At 36.0% G+C, this 22,505-nt stretch overlaps 1 protein-coding gene across 2 annotated transcripts in view; it reads right to left on the bottom strand.

Moving 5' to 3' along the window:
- SPAG16 (sperm associated antigen 16) overlaps nucleotides 1-22,505 on the bottom strand; it is a 1,018,955-nt gene that overhangs the window by 458,945 nt on the left and 537,505 nt on the right. For both annotated transcript variants that reach the window (XM_015539276.2, XM_042995277.1), the window contains one exon: nucleotides 18,750-18,935. In XM_015539276.2, coding sequence (XP_015394762.2) covers nucleotides 18,750-18,935 — 186 coding nt within the window. The remainder of the gene's footprint in view (nucleotides 1-18,749; nucleotides 18,936-22,505) is intronic.

Below are 22,505 nucleotides of genomic sequence, written 5' to 3'. Positions count from 1 at the left end.
GTCAGTGCTTAACCGACTAAGCCACCCAGGTGACCCTCCAACGATAACTTTAAATTTTAAATTTATGAGTAAGAAATTTTACTGTGACATGTATTTAGAGAATAATAAAGTAACTCTAACTCATCCTACCCTTTTAAGCTTAATTTTTAAGTGTCTGCGTTACTTAGCATAAGTAAGAAAAAATAATTTGGGGGCCCCTTTGAATCTGTCTCTATATTTAAGAAGTTATATAATTTAGGTGGTCTTACTAGCCCGAGGTAAAAAGTAAACAAACAAATAAATAAAACACATCTTATAATTATTTCCAATTGTTTTTGCTGAATAGCATTTTAGATTGCTTCTTGCTAATTTATATTATTCTAAAATTCACCAAAATCTTCCTTATTCAAAATAAAAACAAACTGACATAATAACCTCAACCCAAGCTGAAATAGAATCATCACAGAAAAGTTCATTCTTCAAGTAAAAACTGCTTTAAGCTGTCTTAAAATGGACAGTTTATGTGTTATGGACACCTACAGGCTATTAATAAAACCCAAATGCAAATGAAAAAAAATTATCTTTAAAAAGATGAGGAGATTCAGCACCATTTTAAATGTCCAACTCATTGGTGAATATTACTCCTAAGGCTATAGTTCTTTCCACTAAAGAGAGAAGTAGGACACACTCAAAACACTCACAACACCTCAGAAAGCCAGTCACTCTCAGTTTTGGTCGTTGTGCATCTCTAGAGCTAAGGAATTAATCTTTAGATCAATGGCCAAGTAGAGAGCTTGTCTAATAATTTATAAGGTGTGGATAATCAGTGACACCTTCTATAATGTAATCTCCACTGGGACTGTGGCTTTGTTCTTCCAGTTTATGCTATGTCCCCAGTTCCAGGGATATGACTTGGTACATAGTTGGTAAATACTGAAAAAAAATGAGTGAATAATTTCTAAGTAAGAAAGCAATTTTTAGTAATTCTGTGGTCACATCTAGTAAATGATTTATAAAGTTGTTGGCCAAATGAAAAGGGCTGACTTTTCTACAAAGTTAAATACTCCTAGAGGTATTGCTTCGTGCAGAACCCATTCTAGACTGTGAGGTGACCAAAGGCCAGACTAGGGGATAATCATTCCATGTTCTTTGACTGAAGATGGTCTGGTCTGTTTTCTATGCAGGACACACATTAGATTATTTAAAATTTCTATGAAAATTGTATTCCCTAGTGTTTTATTTAAGAAAACAAATTAACCATTATTAGGCAGTATTTCCTATCTAATAGTATGGTTTTATATAAGAAAGTAGATTAATTCCACCTAAATTTTTATTGCTTGCTATTTTTATATCATCTAGTTTAGTTCTTTTATTTTGATTTGATGCAGTTGGACATTCAGTTCATTTCAATAACAACTGAATCAAATCTTAGAGTTTAGTTTAAATGAAAACAATTTCAGCAATTCCAAAACAATGTTTCAGGGACATGATAATACTTAGTTTTTGCTGTCTCAAATAAATGGTTTTCAAACAAGTTGGTTTTGTAGACATTGATAAAGCATTAGTAAATATCATTTTGATTGGATATTTAAAGTATTTAAGATAGTCAATTATTTATGTAACTCTGAAACTAATTTTGAGCTAAATATTTAAATTCACTGCATTAATACTAAAATATGGACATATGCCAACATGTGAGTAGACACACACACATGTATATATGATCAAATCTTAAATATAAAAATACATGTGATTCCATTTTTTTACATCATGTGTACTATGGCTATAGACCATTTTATTTTAATATATATTGATGAAGAAATATGCTAAACCTTCTTAGTCATTAGCACTGAAGAGGACTAAGACTCATCTAGTGACCAGATCTTTTTTGTTGGAGTGAAAAAAAGGTGTTGCATTCTTTTTAAATATGTTAAATTTCTTGCTTTGATTGGTCAATCCAGGTATAGTTATGTGAAAGTACAATCGCATCAAATTTATTGCCGTGGACAGTGTTACTTGATGCATTCTTCCCACGTATACACAAAGCCATATTAGTTGTGAGAGCTTCGTGATTTTTTAATCATTCTATAATTTGCTAAATAAAATTTGAACTTTAGCTTTAACATATTTTTCTTCATAAAATAGGTATTTCTTCAATAATGTTTATTAATTTTGAAATGTTTGGGGCAAAGAGGATAGTGAAAAAACATGCTATTTTAATTTTTTCATCTTTTATGCTTATCTATACATTTATGTTCAATAATACTTAGGTATAATTTAAAGTCTATATTTCAAGGGGAAACTGTTCATTTAAATATAAACAAAAATTCAAGAACTTGTAATAATTGATTTATTATCCATGGAACAGGATAATAAATTGATCACAAGAGGTCAATTTATGTAACCATTCCTTTTAGTGTAACATAATTATGCTTCAAGGATTGCTTTAGCAGTCTGTTAATATATACCTTGGGTGCCTTTTCAAGTAATACATGGCAAACTGGGATGTCTTTATAATACCAGACAGTTATTAATGTACCAATAATCCATGCCCTTGACTCTTAACACTTCTTACATTATGTTTTAAAAATATTAATATTGTACAATATGTCCTTCATCTCTAATATATCTAAATTTGCAAATGAATCATAAAGACCATAAAATATATTAATGGAACATTGTTCATTATAAACACTAAACCCCATTTTAACTCCATTGTTTATAATTTATTTGGTGCTATCTTATTATTACTAATTTTATAATAAAAATTAAATGTTTCCCATTTTAGAGTCTACATTGGTGCATTATTTGTCCAAAAGAAATTAATAGTATGTATTATTAAAAGATTACTCACTACAAGAGAACCTTAATATTTTACATTTCCTTTTTCTTAATTTTAGTTGTTCCCTTCACCCATAGCCTTCTGTTTCTCTCATCTTATCCAGCCCAAGGGTTATGATTGGAAATGAATTATTAAATCAAGAAGGAAGCAGTGCTAGTGGGCAGGAAGGAACATTCAGTTTCTTCAACTGAAATCACCTGTTAGATGAAAAATGAGAAGACATTCCTCATTGTACAGCCTTTTCTGGAATGCCTATTGATCAATCTGATTGGAAAAGCATTTTATAAAGTTCACATTAGTGCCCCAGCATAAAGAGAATGAACCTTTTGATTTTCAGGTATCCCAAAATTTAAGAGGGTGGTTTGTTTCTCTTTCTCTTACAACACACAATACCTCAGCCAATTGCTGTTGGCTTGATTTTCCAAATCTATCCAGAATACAAAAATTCTTATTATCCTCACTATTCCCATTATGATGCAAAACTTTACTGTTTTTGGCCTAGATTGTTGCAATACCTTCCCAGGTGGTCTTCTTGCCTTACCTTTGTTCAGCCCCCCTCCCCTGCCACAGTCCAATCTCAACACAGTAACCAGAGTCATCCTATTAAAGTGTAAATTAGAATACGTGACTCTTTTGTTCCAAATCCCCCAGTGCCTTCCTATCCCATTGAGAATAAAGGTCAAGTCACTCAAACAAGCTACAATATCCTGTGTAATATGTGCATCCCCATATAACTAACTGCCTTACTTCTGCCATTCACTCATCTGCTCACTCCACTCCAGTCACATTGGCCCCCTTCCTGTTCCTTTGTCACATGAGTCCTACTACCACCAGATGGGAGTTTACTACTAAGAAGATCTTGAAATATTCTCCTGTACATCTTGGCTTGCTGCCTTACCCACTTCAGATTACCCAAATATCAACTTTATTGTGTGAATTTCCCTGAGCATCCTGTTTAAATTATAATTCTTTCCAATGCCTATCATTCCCTTCCAACTGTCATAGTTTATTTTTTCTCTATCAAATTTAATACTTTTATTCTTTATCATTATTTTTATTTTTTTGGAGAGAGAAGGAGAGGGAGAGAGAGGTGGGGAGGGGCAGAGGGAAGGAGAGAGAGAATCCTAAGGAGGCTCCAACTCAGCACAGAGCCCAACATGGGGCTTGATCCCACAACCCTGGGATCATGACCTGAGTCAAAATCAAGAGTTGGACACTCAACCAACTGAACCAAACAGGCACCCCCAAACTTAAGACTTTTAAATACTATATTTATTTTTTTTATTTGACTTATTTTCTGCCTTTCAATAGAATGCCATCTACATGAAGATAGTTTTAGTCTGTTTTGTTCACTGCTATAGCTTGGTGTCTAGAACAATGAACATAAGAGAGTGCTCAATGCATATTTTTTTCAAAATAAATTTTGAAAAAAACAAACCTGTAAGGTCAACTACATGAAAAGTAATATTTATATTCTATCAGATTTACTGCAATCAGCAAAACCAGTACTTGGCAGTAAATACAGTCAATGCTACTATAAAATTGAGATTCTCAGTATCTTTTATTGTTTAAATGAAATAATTATTACTGAATCAGTTTTCCACAAATGGAGACACTGATATATAATTGTTGAATATTTTCCTATAATTTACTATTTTTATAGGCATTAACTTCCATGCAAACCAATTATTTGTCTTACAGGTATTGCTATTGGCATGTAGGATTTTATAGGCTCCAACAGTATTACAACAGAATTAAGGATGGAAAATAGAAGGGACAAGGGGAGAAAAAGTAGAGAGAGTTGAACAGACATTTATTACTAATATTGACTTTCTATTACTACCCCATCCAAATAATACTGAGAATAGCACAAGGCTTGTCTTAGTTGCCATATTACTATGTCATGAGGGGAAAACATATCGCTGGAAAAGTATTCATAGGGTACGTAATATTAGACTGAACAGGCTAAAGTGCTATAACAAATAGACTGGAAATATAATGTCTCAAACAAAAGAAAAATTTATTTTCTTATTGTTTAAGAGTCCAGAGCACACTGCAGGCCAACTGGAGGTAGAGAATGGGGTGGTTTACTTCAAGCAGACTAATGACTGCTCTGTCATTTTCAATAATTGACTTTGAAGATTACTCTTGTCCTTGTCATGGATATCCCATCTTACAAGGGGAAAAGAACATAGAAATGGCACACACCACTTCAACTAATTCTCTGTTATAGAGAACTTAGTAACATAACCATTCTTAACTAAAAGGAGGCTGGAAAAAATTAGATAGTCAGCCAGGCACACAACTAATAATATGGAAGAAGGAGAGAGTGGCTTCTGGTTAATAGCTAGACATCTCTGCCACATGTGGACTTTTGCCCACCAAATATCTGCACCATCTTTCCTTCCACATGTTCTCACTGACCTCCCACCCTGCCTATCAAAGAAGACAACACAAAGTTCTACTCATTTACTGCATGTACCTCACAATGCATGATCTCTGCATGATGCACAGTCAGTTCCACTAGGGTCAGAGGCATCTCACATTCCGGTGGCCAACCAAATAAAAGACAAGTTTTCTACCTTTACCATTATCACAAACAATGTCCAATAATGAAGGAAGGACAGAATAACTGTAACACAAACTGCAATATGGAAAGTAGAAAAAGGGGGAACACACAAGAGTTGCTTGTCTAAATAGTAATAGAATCCTGGGCAGGTATTATGAGGAACTTTGCCATGGCACTGAGGAAAATTCTTTGACTGAATCATGTCTCTTTTCCTAAGAGGAGCTTCTGTGCCCATGGTTCTCTGTGGCCTCTTGTTTTGTTCATAGAAGGTTATATTTCTTGTCCATTACCCTTTATGACCACATCTAAAGTGGGTGCTGTGGTCTGGGCCTTCACCATGCTCTGTAAAACACTAGAAGTGAACTTCCTTTTGATGCAAGTTTGGGACCTTGAGGACTGTTTTATAGTTTTGAAGAGTCAGGGTTTACTGAAGATAAACTCATGGTTTTCTTGTCAATCAAATTCTCTCAAAAACTCCCAAGGTTTCCAACATATTTGCTTCCAGTCAGTGTAATGTAGCAGTAATCACAAATTACTTTTCTAAACATAGTTCTTAAACGTGCTTTATTTTTCTTACTCAACCAAATCTTGAGGGTATCTGAAACAATGCTTCTGGATACAAGGTCAACAGATTTATATCTCACTGTTTGGGGTTCAGACACTGCTGAGTTTTACAAGTACCTCTGTGTCCTTTTGTCCTTGTTTTAAATCACTCAATTCTTGCCAGTATAATATCTTGTTACAGCAGTGGGAACAGCTATACTCAATAACATTTTGGTGGTTTCCAGCCCCTTCCCTTCAAGCTATACACTAAGCAGGTATATGACCTTCCTTCCAAATATCAGAGTGAAAGTCTGGAAGAGCCACTCAGCCAAATACCTACCATTGAAGAAAAGCAACGAAGAGTCACCCGGAATACCCTACCTGATATTATAAACTTCACATGCATTGCATATTCTCTGATTGCTTTAAAATTACTTGTAATTTCATTGAATGCAGTAATGGAGTCTTAAATTTTTATAATGTCTATAACACAGCCTAACACTTCAGTTATTTTATAAATATTTATTGATAATATTATATTGATATTATTGATAATATATTGATAATTGATAATACATTGACATACTGACGATATTGATAATATATTGATAATATTGAATACTTATACGCTTTAAAAAACACAAGATATTTTTTATAGTTGACTGATATCTTTTTTTATTTTATCACATTTTAATCACTTTAAAGATTCGTGTAGGATAAGATGACAAATTTTTTGTTTAAGACTGAACAAATTTTAGTTTGAATGTAGATGGAAGTGGGGAGGGCATTTTCTCCTTATGTATATGTTGACTTTTTCTTTATCATTCATGCAACCAAACTGTCATGTGTCAAGCACTCCCTACTTAGGATACAATGGTGTGTGTGTCTGTGTGTGTGTAAGTGTGCACATGTACATTAAGATTGATTTCTAACAAATTTATTTGAAAATTAAGGTAGAAATCAGTACTCAATAATTGAAACATATATAAATTTCTACTTTATATAAGCGATCATCCCAAAGATCATTGAAATACATAGAAATAATACTTATTTCTATTATTCATAGAAACTTTGTAGAGTGTCGACACATCCAGAATAAGAGTGCCACAGATACTGTTCAGAGATTCTTATTAGCACTTAGTAAAAGTGGCTCTTAATTTGTGATTTTTTATGTTAATTATGGTTCCCAGTTATTCAACTTTTTGATAAGGAGCTAATTAGATGTTTTTGGCAAGTAATGTCCAACTGAGGAGCAGTTGCAAGGCTAGGGACCTGACATCAACTAAAGGATTCCCAAGACTAATCCCAAGAGCTCAAAGACAAAATCAAGTTGTAAAAGAGAAGAATATATTTTAAACTCCTCCTTCTCTGATAAGTAGAGTCTATAAATAGATTTTTTATTAAATAAATTATAATAATTAATAAATAATAATTTTATTATCATTAAATAAGTTATGTATAAATTAATATTAATTTATACATAAATTAAATAATTACAAGTATAATTTTTATTAAAAACCATATGGCATCAGGATAAGAGTATAGTACCCAGCTTCCACCAGCATCTTACCAAGACAAATAACTTTTCCCTTTAAATCACTAAGCCAGTCCCAATAACCATGAAATTTTAAAGCAAGATATTGGTTTTAGATACATCTACAAAGTATTGATCCATAAGAAATTTTAAATTACAACCAAAGGTTTTGATTATGATTCAAAGATATATCAATAGCCACTATAGAAATAATCAATGTCTCCCTTATTTGCCATTATATTTCCACTACCTCAGCTTTAAAATTGGTATATAATTTTTGTCTTTCATGATGCAAGTAAGTTCTTGACATTGATGGGAAATTTAAAATATAAAAAAAAATTGGCATCAATTTGGAGCAATTTTGATCTGTTATATCAGTGTCTACTAGGCATCACTGGAAGACAGTATTTGGATATCAGGATCATGGAGAAAAGTCATCATCAGAATGTTTGAAGTCATTCTAAGTAGGGCTGAATCTATTGGGAATCAGTTTTTTAATTATAGTTTTTAAAAACACTCTGAATGATCAATACATGGAGATTAAAGAACATCCTACAAAAGAATGAATGGGTCAACCAGGAAATTAAAGAAGAAATTAAAAAATATATGGAAACAAATGAAAATGAAAACACAACAGTCCAAGCCCTTTGGGATGCAGCAAAAGCAGTCCTAAGAGGAAAATACATTACAAGAAAGGTCCCAAATACACAACCTAACCTTATACCTAACGGAGCTTGAAGAGCAGCAGCAAAGAAAGCCCAAAGCCAGCAGAAGAGAAATAATAAAAATTAAAGCAGAAATAAACAATATAGAATCCCAAAAAACAGAATAACAGATCAATGAATCTAAGAGTTGTTTTCAAAGAATAAACAGTCTAACCAGACTTCTCAAAATTAAAAGAGAGAGAACCCAATAGATAAAATCATGAAGGAAGGAGGAGATATCACAAACAACATCAATACAAAAATACAAACAATTATTCGAGAATACTATTAAAAAACATTTGTCAACAAGCTGGACAATCTGGAAGAAATGGACAAATTCCCAGACACTCACACACTACCAAAACTCAAACGGGAATAGAAAATTTGAACAGACTCATAACCAGCAAAGAAATTGAATCAGTTATCAAAAATCTCCCAACAAATAAGAGTCACATAGCTTCCCAGGGGAATTCTACCAGACATTTAAAGGACAGTCAATACCTATTCTTCTCAAAGTGTTCCAAAAAATAGAAATGGAAGAAAAGATTCCAGACTCATTCTATGAAGCCAACATTACCTTGATTTCCAAAGCAGACAAAGACCCCACTAAAAAGGAGAACTACAGGTCAATATCACCAATTAATATGGATGCAAAAATTCTCAACAAGATACTAGCAAATCTAATTCAACAGTACATTAAAAGAATTATTCACTATGATCAAATGGGATTCATTCCTGGATGCAGGGCTGGTTCAATCTTTGCAAATCAATCAACATGGTAAATCACATTAATAGAAGAAAGGATAAGAACCATACGATCCTGTCAATACATGCAGAAAAAGCATTTGACAAAATACAGCATCCTTTCTTAATACAAACGCCCAAGAAAGTCAGGATAGAAGGAACATACCTTAACATCACAAAAGCCATATATGAAAGGCCCACAGCTTATATCCTTAATGGAGAAAAACTCAGAGCTTTCCCCCGGAGATCAGGAACATGATGGGGATGTCCACTCTAACCACTGTTGTTTAACATAACGTTGGAAGTCCTAGCCTCACCAATCACAACAAAATGAAATAAAAGGCATCCAAATTGGCAAAGAAGAAGTAAGTTTCATTCTTAGCAGATGACATGATACTCTGCATGGAAACCCGAAAAGACTCCACCAAAAAGCAGCCAGAGCTGATAAAGGAATTCAGCAAAGTCACAGGATACAAAATCAATGTAAACAAATTGGTCTTATTTCTATACACCTATAATGAAGCAACAGAAAGAGATATCAGGGATCGATTCCATTTACAATAGCATCAAAAACCATAAAGTACCTAGAAATAAACCTAACCAAAGATGTAAAAGATCTGTATGCTGAAAACTATAGAAAGTTTATGAAAGAAATTGAAGAAGACACAAAGAAATGGAAAAACATTCCATGCTCATGGATTGGAAGAATAAATATTGTTAAAATGTCAATACTACCCAAAGCAATCTACACATTCATTGTAATCCCAATCAAAATAGCACCAGCATTCATCACAGAGCTAGAACAAACAATCATAAAATTTGTATGGAACCACAAAAGGCCCCAAATAGCCAAAGTAATGTTTAAAAAGGAAACCAAAGCAGGAGGCATCACAATCCCAGACTTTAGCCTCTAGTACAAAGCTGCAATCATCAAGACAGTATAGTACTGGCACAAAAACAGACACATAGACAAATGGAACAGAATAGAGAACCCAGAAGTGGACCCACAAATATATGGCCAACTAATCTTTGACAAAGCAGGAAAGAATATCCAATGGAAAAAGATATTCTCTCTAGCAAATGATGCTGGAAGAACTGGACAGCAACCTGCAGAAGCATGAAACTGGACCACTTTCTTACACTGCACACAAAAATAAATTCAAAATGGATGAAAGACCTAATTGTGAGACAAAACCATTAAAATCCTATAGAAGAAAACAAGCAGCAACCTCTTTGACCTCAGCCACAGCAACTTCTTATTTGACATGTCTCCAAAGGCTAAGGAAATAAAAGCAAAAATGAACTATTGGGACCTCATCAAGATAAAAAGCTTCTGCACAGCAAAGAAAACTATCTAAAATTAAAAGGCAACTGACAGAATGGGAGAAAGTATTTGCAAATGACATATCTGATAAAGGGAAGCTATTCCTGAAGCCAAGACTACACTGTATGTTAGCTGACTTGAAAATAAATAAATAAATAAATAAATAAATAAATAAATAAATAAATTTGAATTTCAGGTTAAAAGTAAATTAGTAAAAAAATAAAAACACTCTGAATAATTAAAACATTAGAAAAAATATTATATTTTAGAACATACCACAATCATCTATTAGAATTCTCATCTAAGCCCAAGGTGATGAAGATTAAAATTAGACACTAGTGTTAAAATTTTAGTTATAGAAAATGAATTAGTCTTATAATCTACCATATAACATAGTACCTATAATTAAAAACACTGTATTACATATTTAAAATTGTACTAAGAGGCTAGGTTTTATATTAAGAACTTTATGACTACTACAAATATTAATAATAATAATAACAAAATCAGTAATAATAATAATAATAATAAAAGAAGACAGGAAAAAGCTTTTGGAGGTGATGAATATGTTTACGTCAGGTATTGATGATTGTATATACTTCTTCATGGGTGTATACTTATCACCAGACTCATCAAGTTGTATACATTAAATATGTATAGCTTTTTCTTTTTTTTTTATTTTATTTTATTTTTTTTTATTTTTTAATATATGAAATTTACTGTCAAATTGGTTTCCATACAACACCCAGTGCTCATCCCAAAAGGTGCCCTCCTCAATACCCATCACCCACCCTGCCCTCCCTCCCACCCTGCCCTCCCTCCCACCCCCCATCAACCCTCAGTTTGTTCTCAGTTTTTAACACTCTCTTATGCTTTGGCTCTCTCCCACTCTAACCTCTTTTTTTTTTTTTTTTTTCCTTCCCCTCCCCCATGGGTTTCTGTTATGTTTCTCAGGATCCACATAAGAGTGAAACCATATGGTATCTGTCTTTCTCTGTATGGCTTATTTCACTTAGCATCACACTCTCCAGTTCCATCCATGTTGCTACAAAAGGCCATATTTCATTTTTTCTCATTGCCACGTAGTATTCCATTGTGTATATAAACCACAATTTCTTTCTCCATTCATCAGTTGATGGACATTTAGGCTCTTTCCATAATTTGGCTATTGTTGAGAGTGCCGCTATAAACATTGGGGTACAGGTGCCCCTATGCATCAGTACTCCTGTATCCCTTGGATAAATTCCTAGCAGTGCTATTGCTGGGTCATAGGGTAGGTCTATTTTTAATTTTCTGAGGAACCTCCACACTGCTTTCCAGAGCGGCTGCACCAATTTGCATTCCCACCAACAGTGCAAGAGGGTTCCTGTTTCTCCACATCCTCTCCAGCATCTATAGTCTCCTGATTTCTTCATTTTGGCCACTCTGACTGGCGTGAGGTGGTATCTGAGTGTGGTTTTGATTTGTATTTCCCTGATAAGGAGCGACGTTGAACATCTTTTCATGTGCCTGTTGGCCATCCGGATGTCTTCTTTAGAGAAGTGTCTATTCATGTTTTCTGCCCATTTCTTCACTGGGTTATTTGTTTTTCGGGTGTGGAGTTTGATGAGCTCTTTATAGATTTTGGATACTAGCCCTTTGTCCGATGTGTCATTTGCAAATATCTTTTCCCATTCCGTTGGCTGCCTTTTAGTTTTGTTGGTTGTTTCCTTTGCTGTGCAGAAGCTTTTTATCTTCATAAGGTCCCAGTAATTCACTTTTGCTTTTAATTCCCTTGCCTTTGGGGATGTGCCGAGTAAGAGATTGCTACGGCTGAGGTCAGAGAGGTCGTTTCCTGCTTTCTCCTCTAAGGTTTTGATGGTTTCCTGTCTCACATTCAGGTCCTTTATCCATTTTGAGTTTATTTTTGTGAATGGTGTGAGAAAGTGGTCTAGTTTCAACCTTCTGCATGTTGCTGTCCAGTTCTCCCAGCACCATTTGTTAAAGAGACTGTCTTTTTTCCATTGGATGTTCTTTCCTGCTTTGTCAAAGATGAGTTGGCCATACGTTTGTGGGTCTAGTTCTGGGGTTTCTATTCTATTCCATTGGTCTATGTGTCTGTTTTTATGCCAATACCATGCTGTCTTGATGATGACAGCTTTGTAGTAGAGGCTAAAGTCTGGGATTGTGATGCCTCCTGCTTTGGTCTTCTTCTTCAAAATTACTTTGGCTATTCGGGGCCTTTTGTGGTTCCATATGAATTTTAGGATTGCTTGTTCTAGTTTCGAGAAGAATGCTGGTGCAATTTTGATTGGGATTGCATTGAATGTGTAGATAGCTTTGGGTAGTATTGACATTTTGACAATATTTATTCTTCCAATCCATGAGCAGGGAATGTCTTTCCATTTCTTTATATCTTCTTCAATTACCTGCATAAGCTTTCTATAGTTTTCAGCATACAGATCTTTTACATCTTTGGTTAGATTTATTCCTAGGTATTTTATGCTTCTTGGTGCAATTGTGAATGGGATCAGTTTCTTCATTTGTCTTTTTGTTGCTTCATTGTTAGTGTATAAGAATGCAACTGATTTCTGCACATTGATTTTGTATCCTGCAACTTTGCTGAATTCATGTATCAGTTCTAGCAGACTTTTGGTGGAGTCTATCGGATTTTCCATGTATAATATCATGTCATCTGCAAAAACCGAAAGCTTGACTTCATCTTTGCCAATTTGGATGCCTTTGATTTCCTTTTGTTGTCTGATTGCTGATGCTAGAACTTCCAGCACTATATTAAACAACAGCGGTGACAGTGGGCATCCCTGTCGTGTTCCTGATCTCAGGGAAAAAGCTCTCAGTTTTTCCCCGTTGAGGATGATGTTAGCTGTGGGCTTTTCATAAATGGCCTTTATGATCTTTAAGTATGTTCCTTCTATCCCGACTTTCTCAAGGGTTTTTATTAAGAAAGGGTGCTGGATTTTGTCAAAGGCCTTTTCTGCATCGATTGACAGGATCATATGGTTCTTCTCTTTTTTTTTGTTAATGTGATGTATCACGTTGATCGATTTGCGAATGTTGAACCAGCCCTGCATCGCAGGAATGAATCCCACTTGATCATGGTGAATAATTCTTTTTATATGCTGTTGAATTCGATTTGCTAGTATCTTATTAAGAATTTTTGCATCCATATTCATCAGGGATATTGGCCTGTAGTTCTCTTTTTTTACTGGGTCTCTGTCTGGTTTAGGAATCAAAGTAATACTGGCTTCATAGAATGAGTCTGGAAGTTTTCCTTCCCTTTCTATTTCTTGGAATAGCTTGAGAAGGATAGGTATTATCTCTGCTTTAAATGTCTGGTAGAACTCCCCTGGGAAGCCATCTGGTCCTGGACTCTTATTTGTTGGGAGATTTTTGATAACCGATTCAATTTCTTCGCTGGTTATGGGTCTGTTCAAGCTTTCTATTTCCTCCTGATTGAGTTTTGGAAGAGTGTGGGTGTTTAGAAATTTGTCCATTTCTTCCAGGTTGTCCAATTTGCTGGCATATAATTTTTCATAGTATTCCCTGATAATTGTTTGTATCTCTGAGAGATTGGTTGTAATCATTCCATTTTCATTCATGATTTTATCTATTTGGGTCATCTCCCTTTTCTTTTTGAGAAGCCTGGCTAGAGGTTTGTCAATTTTGTTTATTTTTTCAAAAAACCAACTCTTGGTTTCGTTGATCTGCTCTACAGTTTTTTTAGATTCTATATTGTTTATTTCTGCTCTGATCTTTATTATTTCTCTTCTTCTGCTGGGTTTAGGCTGCCTTTGCTGTTCTGCTTCTATTTCCTTTAGGTGTGCTGTTAGATTTTGTATTTGGGATTTTTCTTGTTTCTTGAGATAGGCCTGGATTGCAATGTATTTTCCTCTCAGGACTGCCTTCGCTGCATCCCAAAGCGTTTGGATTGTTGTATTTTCATTTTCGTTTGTTTCCATATATGTTTTAATTTCTTCTCTAATTGCCTGGTTGACCCACTCATTCGTTAGTAGGGTGTTCTTTAACCTCCATGCTTTTGGAGGTTTTCCAGACTTTTTCCTGTGGTTGATTTCAAGCTTCATAGCATTGTGGTCTGAAAGTATGCATGGTATAATTTCAATTCTTGTAAACTTATGAAGGGCTGTTTTGTGACCCAGTATATGATCTATCTTGGAGAATGTTCCATGTGCACTCGAGAAGAAAGTATATTCTGTCGCTTTGGGATGCAGAGTTCTAAATATATCTGTCAAGTCCATCTGATCCAATGTATCATTCAGGGCCCTTGTTTCTTTATTGACTGTGTGTCTAGATGATCTATCCATTTCTGTAAGTGGGGTGTTAAAGTCCCCTGCAATGACCACATTCTTATCAATAAGGTTGCTTATGTTTATGAGTAATTGTTTTATATATCTGGGGACTCGGGTATTTGGCGCATAGACATTTATAATAGTTAGCTCTTCCTGGTGGATAGACCCTGTGATTATTATATAATGCCCTTCTTCATCTCTTGTTACAGCCTTTAATTTAAAGTCTAGTGTGTCTGATATAAGTATGGCTACTCCAGCTTTCTTTTGGCTTCCAGGAGCATGATAAATAGTTCTCCATCCCCTCACTCTCAATCTAAAGGTGTCCTCCGATCTAAAATGAGTCTCTTGAGGACAGCAAATAGATGGGTCTTGTTTTTTTATCCATTCTGATACCCTATGTCTTTTAGTTGGCGCATTTAATCCATTTACATTCAGTGTTATTATAGAAAGATATGGGTTTAGAGTCATTGTGATGTCTGTATGTTTTATGCTTGTAGTGATGTCTCTGGTACTTTGTCTCACAGGATCCCCCTTAGGATCTCTTGTAGGGCTGGTTTCGTGGTGACAAATTCCTTCAGTTTTTGTTTGTTTGGGAAGACCTTTATCTCTCCTTCTATTCTAAATGACAGACTTGCTGGATAAAGGATTCTCGGCTGCATATTTTTTCTGTTTAGCACACTGTAGATATCGTGCCAAGCCTTTCTGGCCTGCCAAGTTTCAAAGGAGAGATCAGTCACGAGTCTTATAGGTCTCCCTTTATATGTGAGGGCACGTTTATCCCTTGCTGCTTTCAGAATTTTCTCTTTATCCTTGTATTTTGCCAGTTTCACTATGATATGTCGTGCAGAAGATCGATTCAAGTTACGTCTGAAGGGAGTTCTCTGTGCCTCTTGGATTTCAATGCCTTTTTCCTTCCCCAGTTCAGGGAAGTTCTCAGCTATAATTTGTTCAAGTACCCCTTCAGCACCTTTCCCTCTCTCTTCCTCCTCTGGGATACCAATTATGCGTATATTATTTTTTTTTAGTGTATCACTTAGTTCTCTAATTTTCCCCTCATACTCCTGGATTTTTTTATCTCTCTTTCTTTCAGCTTCCTCTTTCTCCATAACTTTATCTTCTAGTTCACCTATTCTCTCCTCTGCCTCTTCAAGCCGAGCCATCGTGGATTCCATTTTGTTTTGCAATTCGTTTAAAGCGTTTTTCAACTCCTCGTGACTGTTCCTTAGTCCCTCGATCTTTGTGGCAAGAGATTCTCTGCTGTCCTGTATACTGTTTTCAAGCCCAGCGATTAATTTGATGACTATTATTCTAAATTCACTTTCTGTTATATTATTTAAATCCTTTTTGATCAGTTCATTAGCTGTTGTTATTTCCTGGAGATTCTTCTGAGGGGAATTCTTCCGTTTGGTCATTTTGGAGAGTCCCTGGCGTGGTGAGGACCTGCAGTGCACTTCCCCTGTGCTGTGGTGTATAACTGGAGTTAGTGGGCGGGGCCGCAGTCCGACCCGATGTCTGCCCCCAGCCCACTGCTGGGGCCACAGTCAGACTGGTGTGTGCCTTCTCTTCCCCTCTCCTAGGGGTGGGATTCACTGTGGGGTGGCGTGTCCCGTCTGGGCTACTTGCACACTGCCAGGCTTGTGTTGCTGGGGATCTGGGGTATTAGCTGGGGTGGGTAGGCAAGGTGCACGGGGGCTGGAGGGGCAGGCTTAGCTCGCTTCTCCTTAGGTGATCCACTTCAGGAGGAGCCCTGTGGCAGCGGGAGGGAGTCAGATCCACTGCCGGAGGTTTGGCTCCGCAGAAGCACAGAGTTGGGTGTTTGCGCGGAGCGAGCAAGTTCCCTGGCAGGAACTGGTTCCCTTTGGGATTTTGGGGGGGGATGGGCGGGGGAGATGGCGCTGGCGCCTTTGTTCCCCGCCAAGCTGAGCTCTGCCGTCCGGGGGCTCAGCAGCTCTCCCTCCCTTTGTCCTCCAGCCTTCCCGCTTTCCGAGCAGAGCTGTTAACTTATGACCTCCCAGACGCTAAGTCGCGCTTGCCGTCGGAACACAGTCTGTCCGGCCCCTCCGCTTTTGCCAGCCAGACTTGGGGGCTCTGCTTGGCCGGCGAGCCGCCCCTCCGCCCCGGCTCCCTCCCGCCAGTCCGTGGAGCGCGCACCGCCTCGCCGCCCTTCCTACCCTCTTCCGTGGGCCTCTCGTCTGCGCTTGACTCCGGAGACTCCCTTCTGCTAATCCTCTGGCGGTTTTCTGGGTTCTTTAGGCAGGTGTAGGTGGAATCTAAGTGATCGGCAGGACGCGCTGTGAGCCCCGCGTCCTCCTACGCCGCCATCTTCCGGAACCTCTGTATAGCTTTTTCTATGTCAATCATGCCTCAATTATTTTTTGATTCCAGTATACTATTATATATTTATTAAATATGCATAATATAGAAACATAATAAGATTAAGAATTACATATGATTATTCCAGATAAGCAAATGGTGCCTATTTGAGAATTAAAACATATCTTAAATTGTCACTATTTTATATAGAAATAGATCCAAATTGTATTATTAGGAGCCATGTTTTCTCATGCAGAGTATGCCAAACATTATTTAGCTGAATCTTTATATCTCAGGTGGGTTATGTTATTTATTCATTAATGTCCTATATTTGTCAGTCAGGAGACAAAACTTACACTTACCATTTTAACAGTAAGAATTTAATATATAAGATCGTTAACTATGTATAAAGTTTTTAACAGGGTAAATAAACGGAAAAAGAGCAGTGTTCCTCAGCTCAGAAAAGGGGCCATGGTGAACTGGGAACACAGACCTCTGAGAAGCGGGTGCCTGTCTGCAGGAGCTAATGTTTTTGATGACAGCATGATGCAGCTGTTTCTTCAAGCACTGGAAAAACTGCCAACTGGATTTAGCTGCTGTGATAAGAACAAAGTGGTGTTGCTGAGGTGAGGTGTTGCTAGGGTGATGCAGACTAGAACTGCAAGTCCCTAAGAAGCCCAAAGGAAGGAGACAGGGAGCAGAAAGTTCCCTTTTACCCCCTCAACCTTGCACTTCCTATATTGCCAAGCCTAACAGAGTCTACTAGCAAAGCAAAAATGTAATCTGCAAAGTTCCAGGTGCAGCATCACAAAAAACAGATATGGAAGCGTGAGTTTGGTGCTGAGAAAAAACAGCATAATTAAGGGCACATGGCCTTAGAGGACAGTCAGCATACGCATAGGAAAGAGCATATCCTTTCAACAAATCCTCCCAGAAAACCTGTTGACTTTTTGCAAGCACCTTATTTGCCCTCTCTTCTAAATATGTTACCTGTAATTCAAGAAAGGATGGAGAGAGTTTATTCAAAATACCTGTTTTACCCATAACCCTGAATTAATAGTGTCTACCTCTACAGTGAGTTAATTTTTCTCTTACAAAATAAAGTACAATGGCTCAGTGACAATTGTTTATGAAAATTTCTAGGAGTCATGATCACTTCTATTTGGAATCTGGGCACTGTTTCAATAATTAAAGTGATCAGAAGTCTGATTGATAGTTTATAATTCCTTAGGTAGCTGAAGCAGCCAGGATATTTGATAGTAGCTCTTTGGATCCTATTTTTATACCTAATAGTATATAATAATCAGACATAAATGCAGGGATGATAGGTATTTGACACCATAAACATAATAGATTTGTCTATCTTGAATTTAGATAAAAATATTAAACTTCTATATCCATACAGGATTGTATAGGACTTTTTATACATCAAATCACATTAGTTTTTGCAATTTGTGAATTGACAAGAAGCATTTAATTTGGGAAAATATGTCAAAATTAAGCATAAAGCAAGTAATTATCTCTGTCATATTTATGTCTATTAAATTGCTGGTTTGATAATAAAGCAATCTTGTGAAGGGAGAACTAAAATTCTAACTCTTTAAAATAAGTGTTTCTCTTCTGCCTAAAACAAATGACCTTCCAATGAAACAATTCTAATCTTATTACATTGGCTTGATCTTTATACTTACATTTATAAAGGACTCGTTATATCAACAATGATTAATAGAGTTAGAAATGGATTTCACAGAGATTATTTAAGTAACTTTCTATAATTTCACCAACAAGTTTTTTTTTTTTAATGTTTCCTGGTGGTAGCATTGAGAGAAGAGCATTATCCATGTATATTTACCAATGTAGAGGGTTAATAATGTTTAAAGTACTTCTTACCTATTAACATCCCAGATTTTACTAGTTGTATCCAATGAGGAAGAAGCCACAAAATCACCACAGGAGTGCCATGTGCAGGACCATACTGCATGGTTGTGTCCTTCAAAGGTCAAAATGCAATTGCCTTTAGACAGGTCCCATAATTTAACTGTAGTGTCACCACTTGAAGTAGCCAACTTGTTGCCACTATTTGCAAGAAGATAAAGAAGTAATTTGTTAAAAAGTCAACTCATAATTAATTTTTATGAATGGTTATATGCTATGAGTAATGTGTGTGTGTGTGTGTGTGTTTGTGTTTGAGTTATTTCTGCTTAAAAGCATTAAAATGGCATACTAAATGCTTGAATTTTTTTTAATCTTATTTGAGTCCACATAATTTGATACTAGTATTTTTTAGTAATGCAGGGTGATGAGAAAAACTGTTGTTCTATACTCTATAGATTAATTCTTCTATATTCTTCTAGATTAATTCATGAAATAAGTTTTGTGTGTATGTGTGTGTTTGTTTTTTGTTTGTTTTTAGTGTATTCAGTGTATTAGGTTTCAGGCTATGTGTTAGGTTCTATGGATAATGTAACCTCAGAATGATGAAATTTTTAGACATAGGCTAAAATAATTTCAAAAACACAATACAAAACAATAAGTCAGCATTGCTTATGTTTAGAATAACTAAATGTTCCAAGAATACAATTTGGATGCTAAAGGAAGTCAATCAGGAATGATGAGATTTTGAGCTACATCTTGAGAGATGAAAAATTTTGAAATAAGTGGTTAAGGTTGAACCATTGGATTTTCCATTTAGGTCATTAGTAGACGTTTGAAAAAGCAGTGACTTTAAAGCGGTAGACACAAATGCTAGTTTAAGAAATGAGCGGATGTCAATGATATAAGCAGAAACATCTATGATTTTTTGGTAAAATATCAGTTGCAAGAAAATTTCAATTCCATCATTTCCTTCACATCCATCTGCATTGAATGCTCTATGTGTTTTCTTGGTAGCTTTTCTTCCCCTGAATATAATGAATTGCTTATCTGTACTCTTGTCCTGTGATTTTGATTGAGAACCGTTTCCTCTCTCTATGGCATCAAGCACTAGAACTGACCAATTGAAGTGCCCAGAAAATGCTTCCAAAATGAATAAATATATGAATGAATGAATGAATGAGTCTGTGCTATAAGAGAATAAGAAAAGGTACTCAGGATTTCCAAGAGACGGAATGGCAAGATCAAGATGAGTATTTGCTCACTTGCTCTTATTTTTTTATGGTGAGAGAAATACATTTTTAAGTGCAGGGAGGAAACAACCACTGGAGAGGGAGTGGGGAGAATTTAAAGGTGGGGAAGGAAAGGTAGGTACAGAGTGAAGAAGTTCTCATTAAAGTTATAAAAAGATATCTATTATTCTGATTAGCAGAATTAAAAAAAATTACTCTATGACAGGTAGTCCTTCACTAATGGACAGATATTTAAAACTGTCTTTTTCTTGGGTGCCTGGGTAGCTCAGTTGGTTGAGTGTCCGACTTTGGCTCAGGCACAATCTCACAGTTTGTGGGTTTGAGCCCTACATCGGGCTCTGTGCTGACAGCTCGGAGCATGGAGCCTTCTTTGGGTTCTGTGTTTCCCTCTCTCTCTCTCTCTCTCTCTCTGCCCCTTCCCTGCTCGCACTCTGTCTCGCTCTCCTTCAAAATAAGTAAACATAAAAAAAATTTAAACTTTTTCTTTGCAGCTGTTGTTCATTTGTACATAGATTTAGGATTCAAAATTTTGCTTTTTAATATTAAAGACTGAAAAATACATTTGTTTAAAAATATACAAGAAGGGGTGCCTGGCTGGCTCAGCCTAGAGAATATGCAACTCTTGATCTTGGGGTCGTGAGTTCAAGCCTCACACTGGGCTTAGAACTTACTTAAAAATATCCAAATAAAAATAACATAAAAAATAATTTAACCATGCCTCTTTTTCAAATCTGTCCTTCTGATGGGCTAGCATACTATTTTGGACATAAGTCTTGCTCTAGGATAACAATTACTATAAAGTATTTCTGCCTGTGACTGAAAACTCAGATAAGTTTTACATTCTTCTCTCTTGCTTTAAACTATGTGACAAAAGAAACAAAAATCACAATAGTAATAATTACAACTGGAATGAAGCAGTTGTAATCACCTTTACAAGTGCCATCATCTGATATTTAGGCTCCCGATTCACGAGTTTGAGACCCGTGTGGGCTCTGTGCTGACAGCTCAGAGCCTGGAGCCTGCTTCAGATTCTGTGTCTCTCTCGCTCTCTCTGCCCCTCCCCCACTTGCACTCTGTCTCTCTTTCTCTCAAAAATAAACAAAATATATTTTTAAAATATGGATGATAAGTCTTGCTCGATATAACTTAAAATGTTGTTTTGAAAATCAAATAAGAGAATTCTTACAATAGCACATTTTCAATTCTGGGTAATATTCAAACCTGATATTGTTTTTAAAGATTGTCTTGTGATCTCCAGTTAAGTTTTTATGTGGAATTTGTTACCCATATTTCCATAAATAGTGGAATGGAATCCAATTACTGCCTTTACTCCATAGTCTCAGATACCTGTGTCTATCTGCTCAAGAGGACTATTTGAATTTGTAAAAGGACTATCAGTCACAATATTCTCACTATAGAATATGTATGCATTATTTTATGTAGCAGAATAACACATAACCAAATTATATTGAAATATTTTCTCATAGTTTGTATAGGTAAAAGATAAAAATTTTGGTTTCACTGAGCTCATAAAATGATTATTACAAGAAAACCTCTAAATTTAGGATCTAGATTACTTGGAAAACATTAAGATACATTTGACTTACATTTAATATGCCCAGTTTGTGAGAGTCCCACAAACTTATAAGTAAAAGTTGAAACAAAAAGGGCTGAGAATGTTCTTATCAAAGTTATTCTAAACCCTTAGCCTTTGATACAGAGCTGCTGGCTGCATTTAGTTGGTGAGTGAGGCCACTGTGACAGAGTAAAGAGAATGCCAGTCCACACAGAGAATGGTCTTTTTTGAAGTAAACAGCTCCCACGTCCAAGTGTTGTTCCCTTTGTTCCTATATGATACACCCTTCTTTTGTGTAGAAATCTAGAATCAGCAAAGAATCATAAATAAAGCGAATTCAGAAGACAGCATTATGTGCAAATATTATGGACTCTAGCAAAAGCATAGAGGCGACATTGAGTGTTCAGGAAAGACCAAGCCTTCCCTGCCTGGCTGTAAAACCACTGCCCTTACTGGGTTGGGTGTATTGCTTAGAGCTCCAGATACACCTTTGTCACTTGCTTCAGAAACTTCAATTGGCTTTTCAGCTTAGTCTTTCAACTTTTACACAGGAATGGCAAGATGCTGGCAAGTGGACTCTTTCGTGCCTGGTATACAGTATTTATAAGACATACTATTTATATTGGCATGCATGAATGATGTGCATATTAAGGAAATATTGGCATGCATGAATGATGTACATATTAAGGAAAGAGAGATTTCCATTGCACATAGATCTGTGTTAATAGAATGGAATAGCCTACATAATTCAGGGTTGTGTATACGAACAAGTTTATGTAGAAAAGACATCTTGGTACAGAGGACAGAAAAATATAGAATTATAAAACTACTAGCATGTTACTAATTCTTTTTATTTTGTTTTTTTAAAAAAATAAATGTTTTTATTTATTTTTGAGACAGAGAGAGACAGAGCATGAGCAGGGGAGGGGCAGAGAGAGAGGGAGA

This window comes from Panthera tigris, chromosome C1, assembly GCF_018350195.1.
Source record: "Panthera tigris isolate Pti1 chromosome C1, P.tigris_Pti1_mat1.1, whole genome shotgun sequence".
NCBI lineage: Eukaryota > Metazoa > Chordata > Mammalia > Carnivora > Felidae > Panthera > Panthera tigris.
This window is presented reverse-complemented; position numbering and strand designations above follow the sequence as displayed.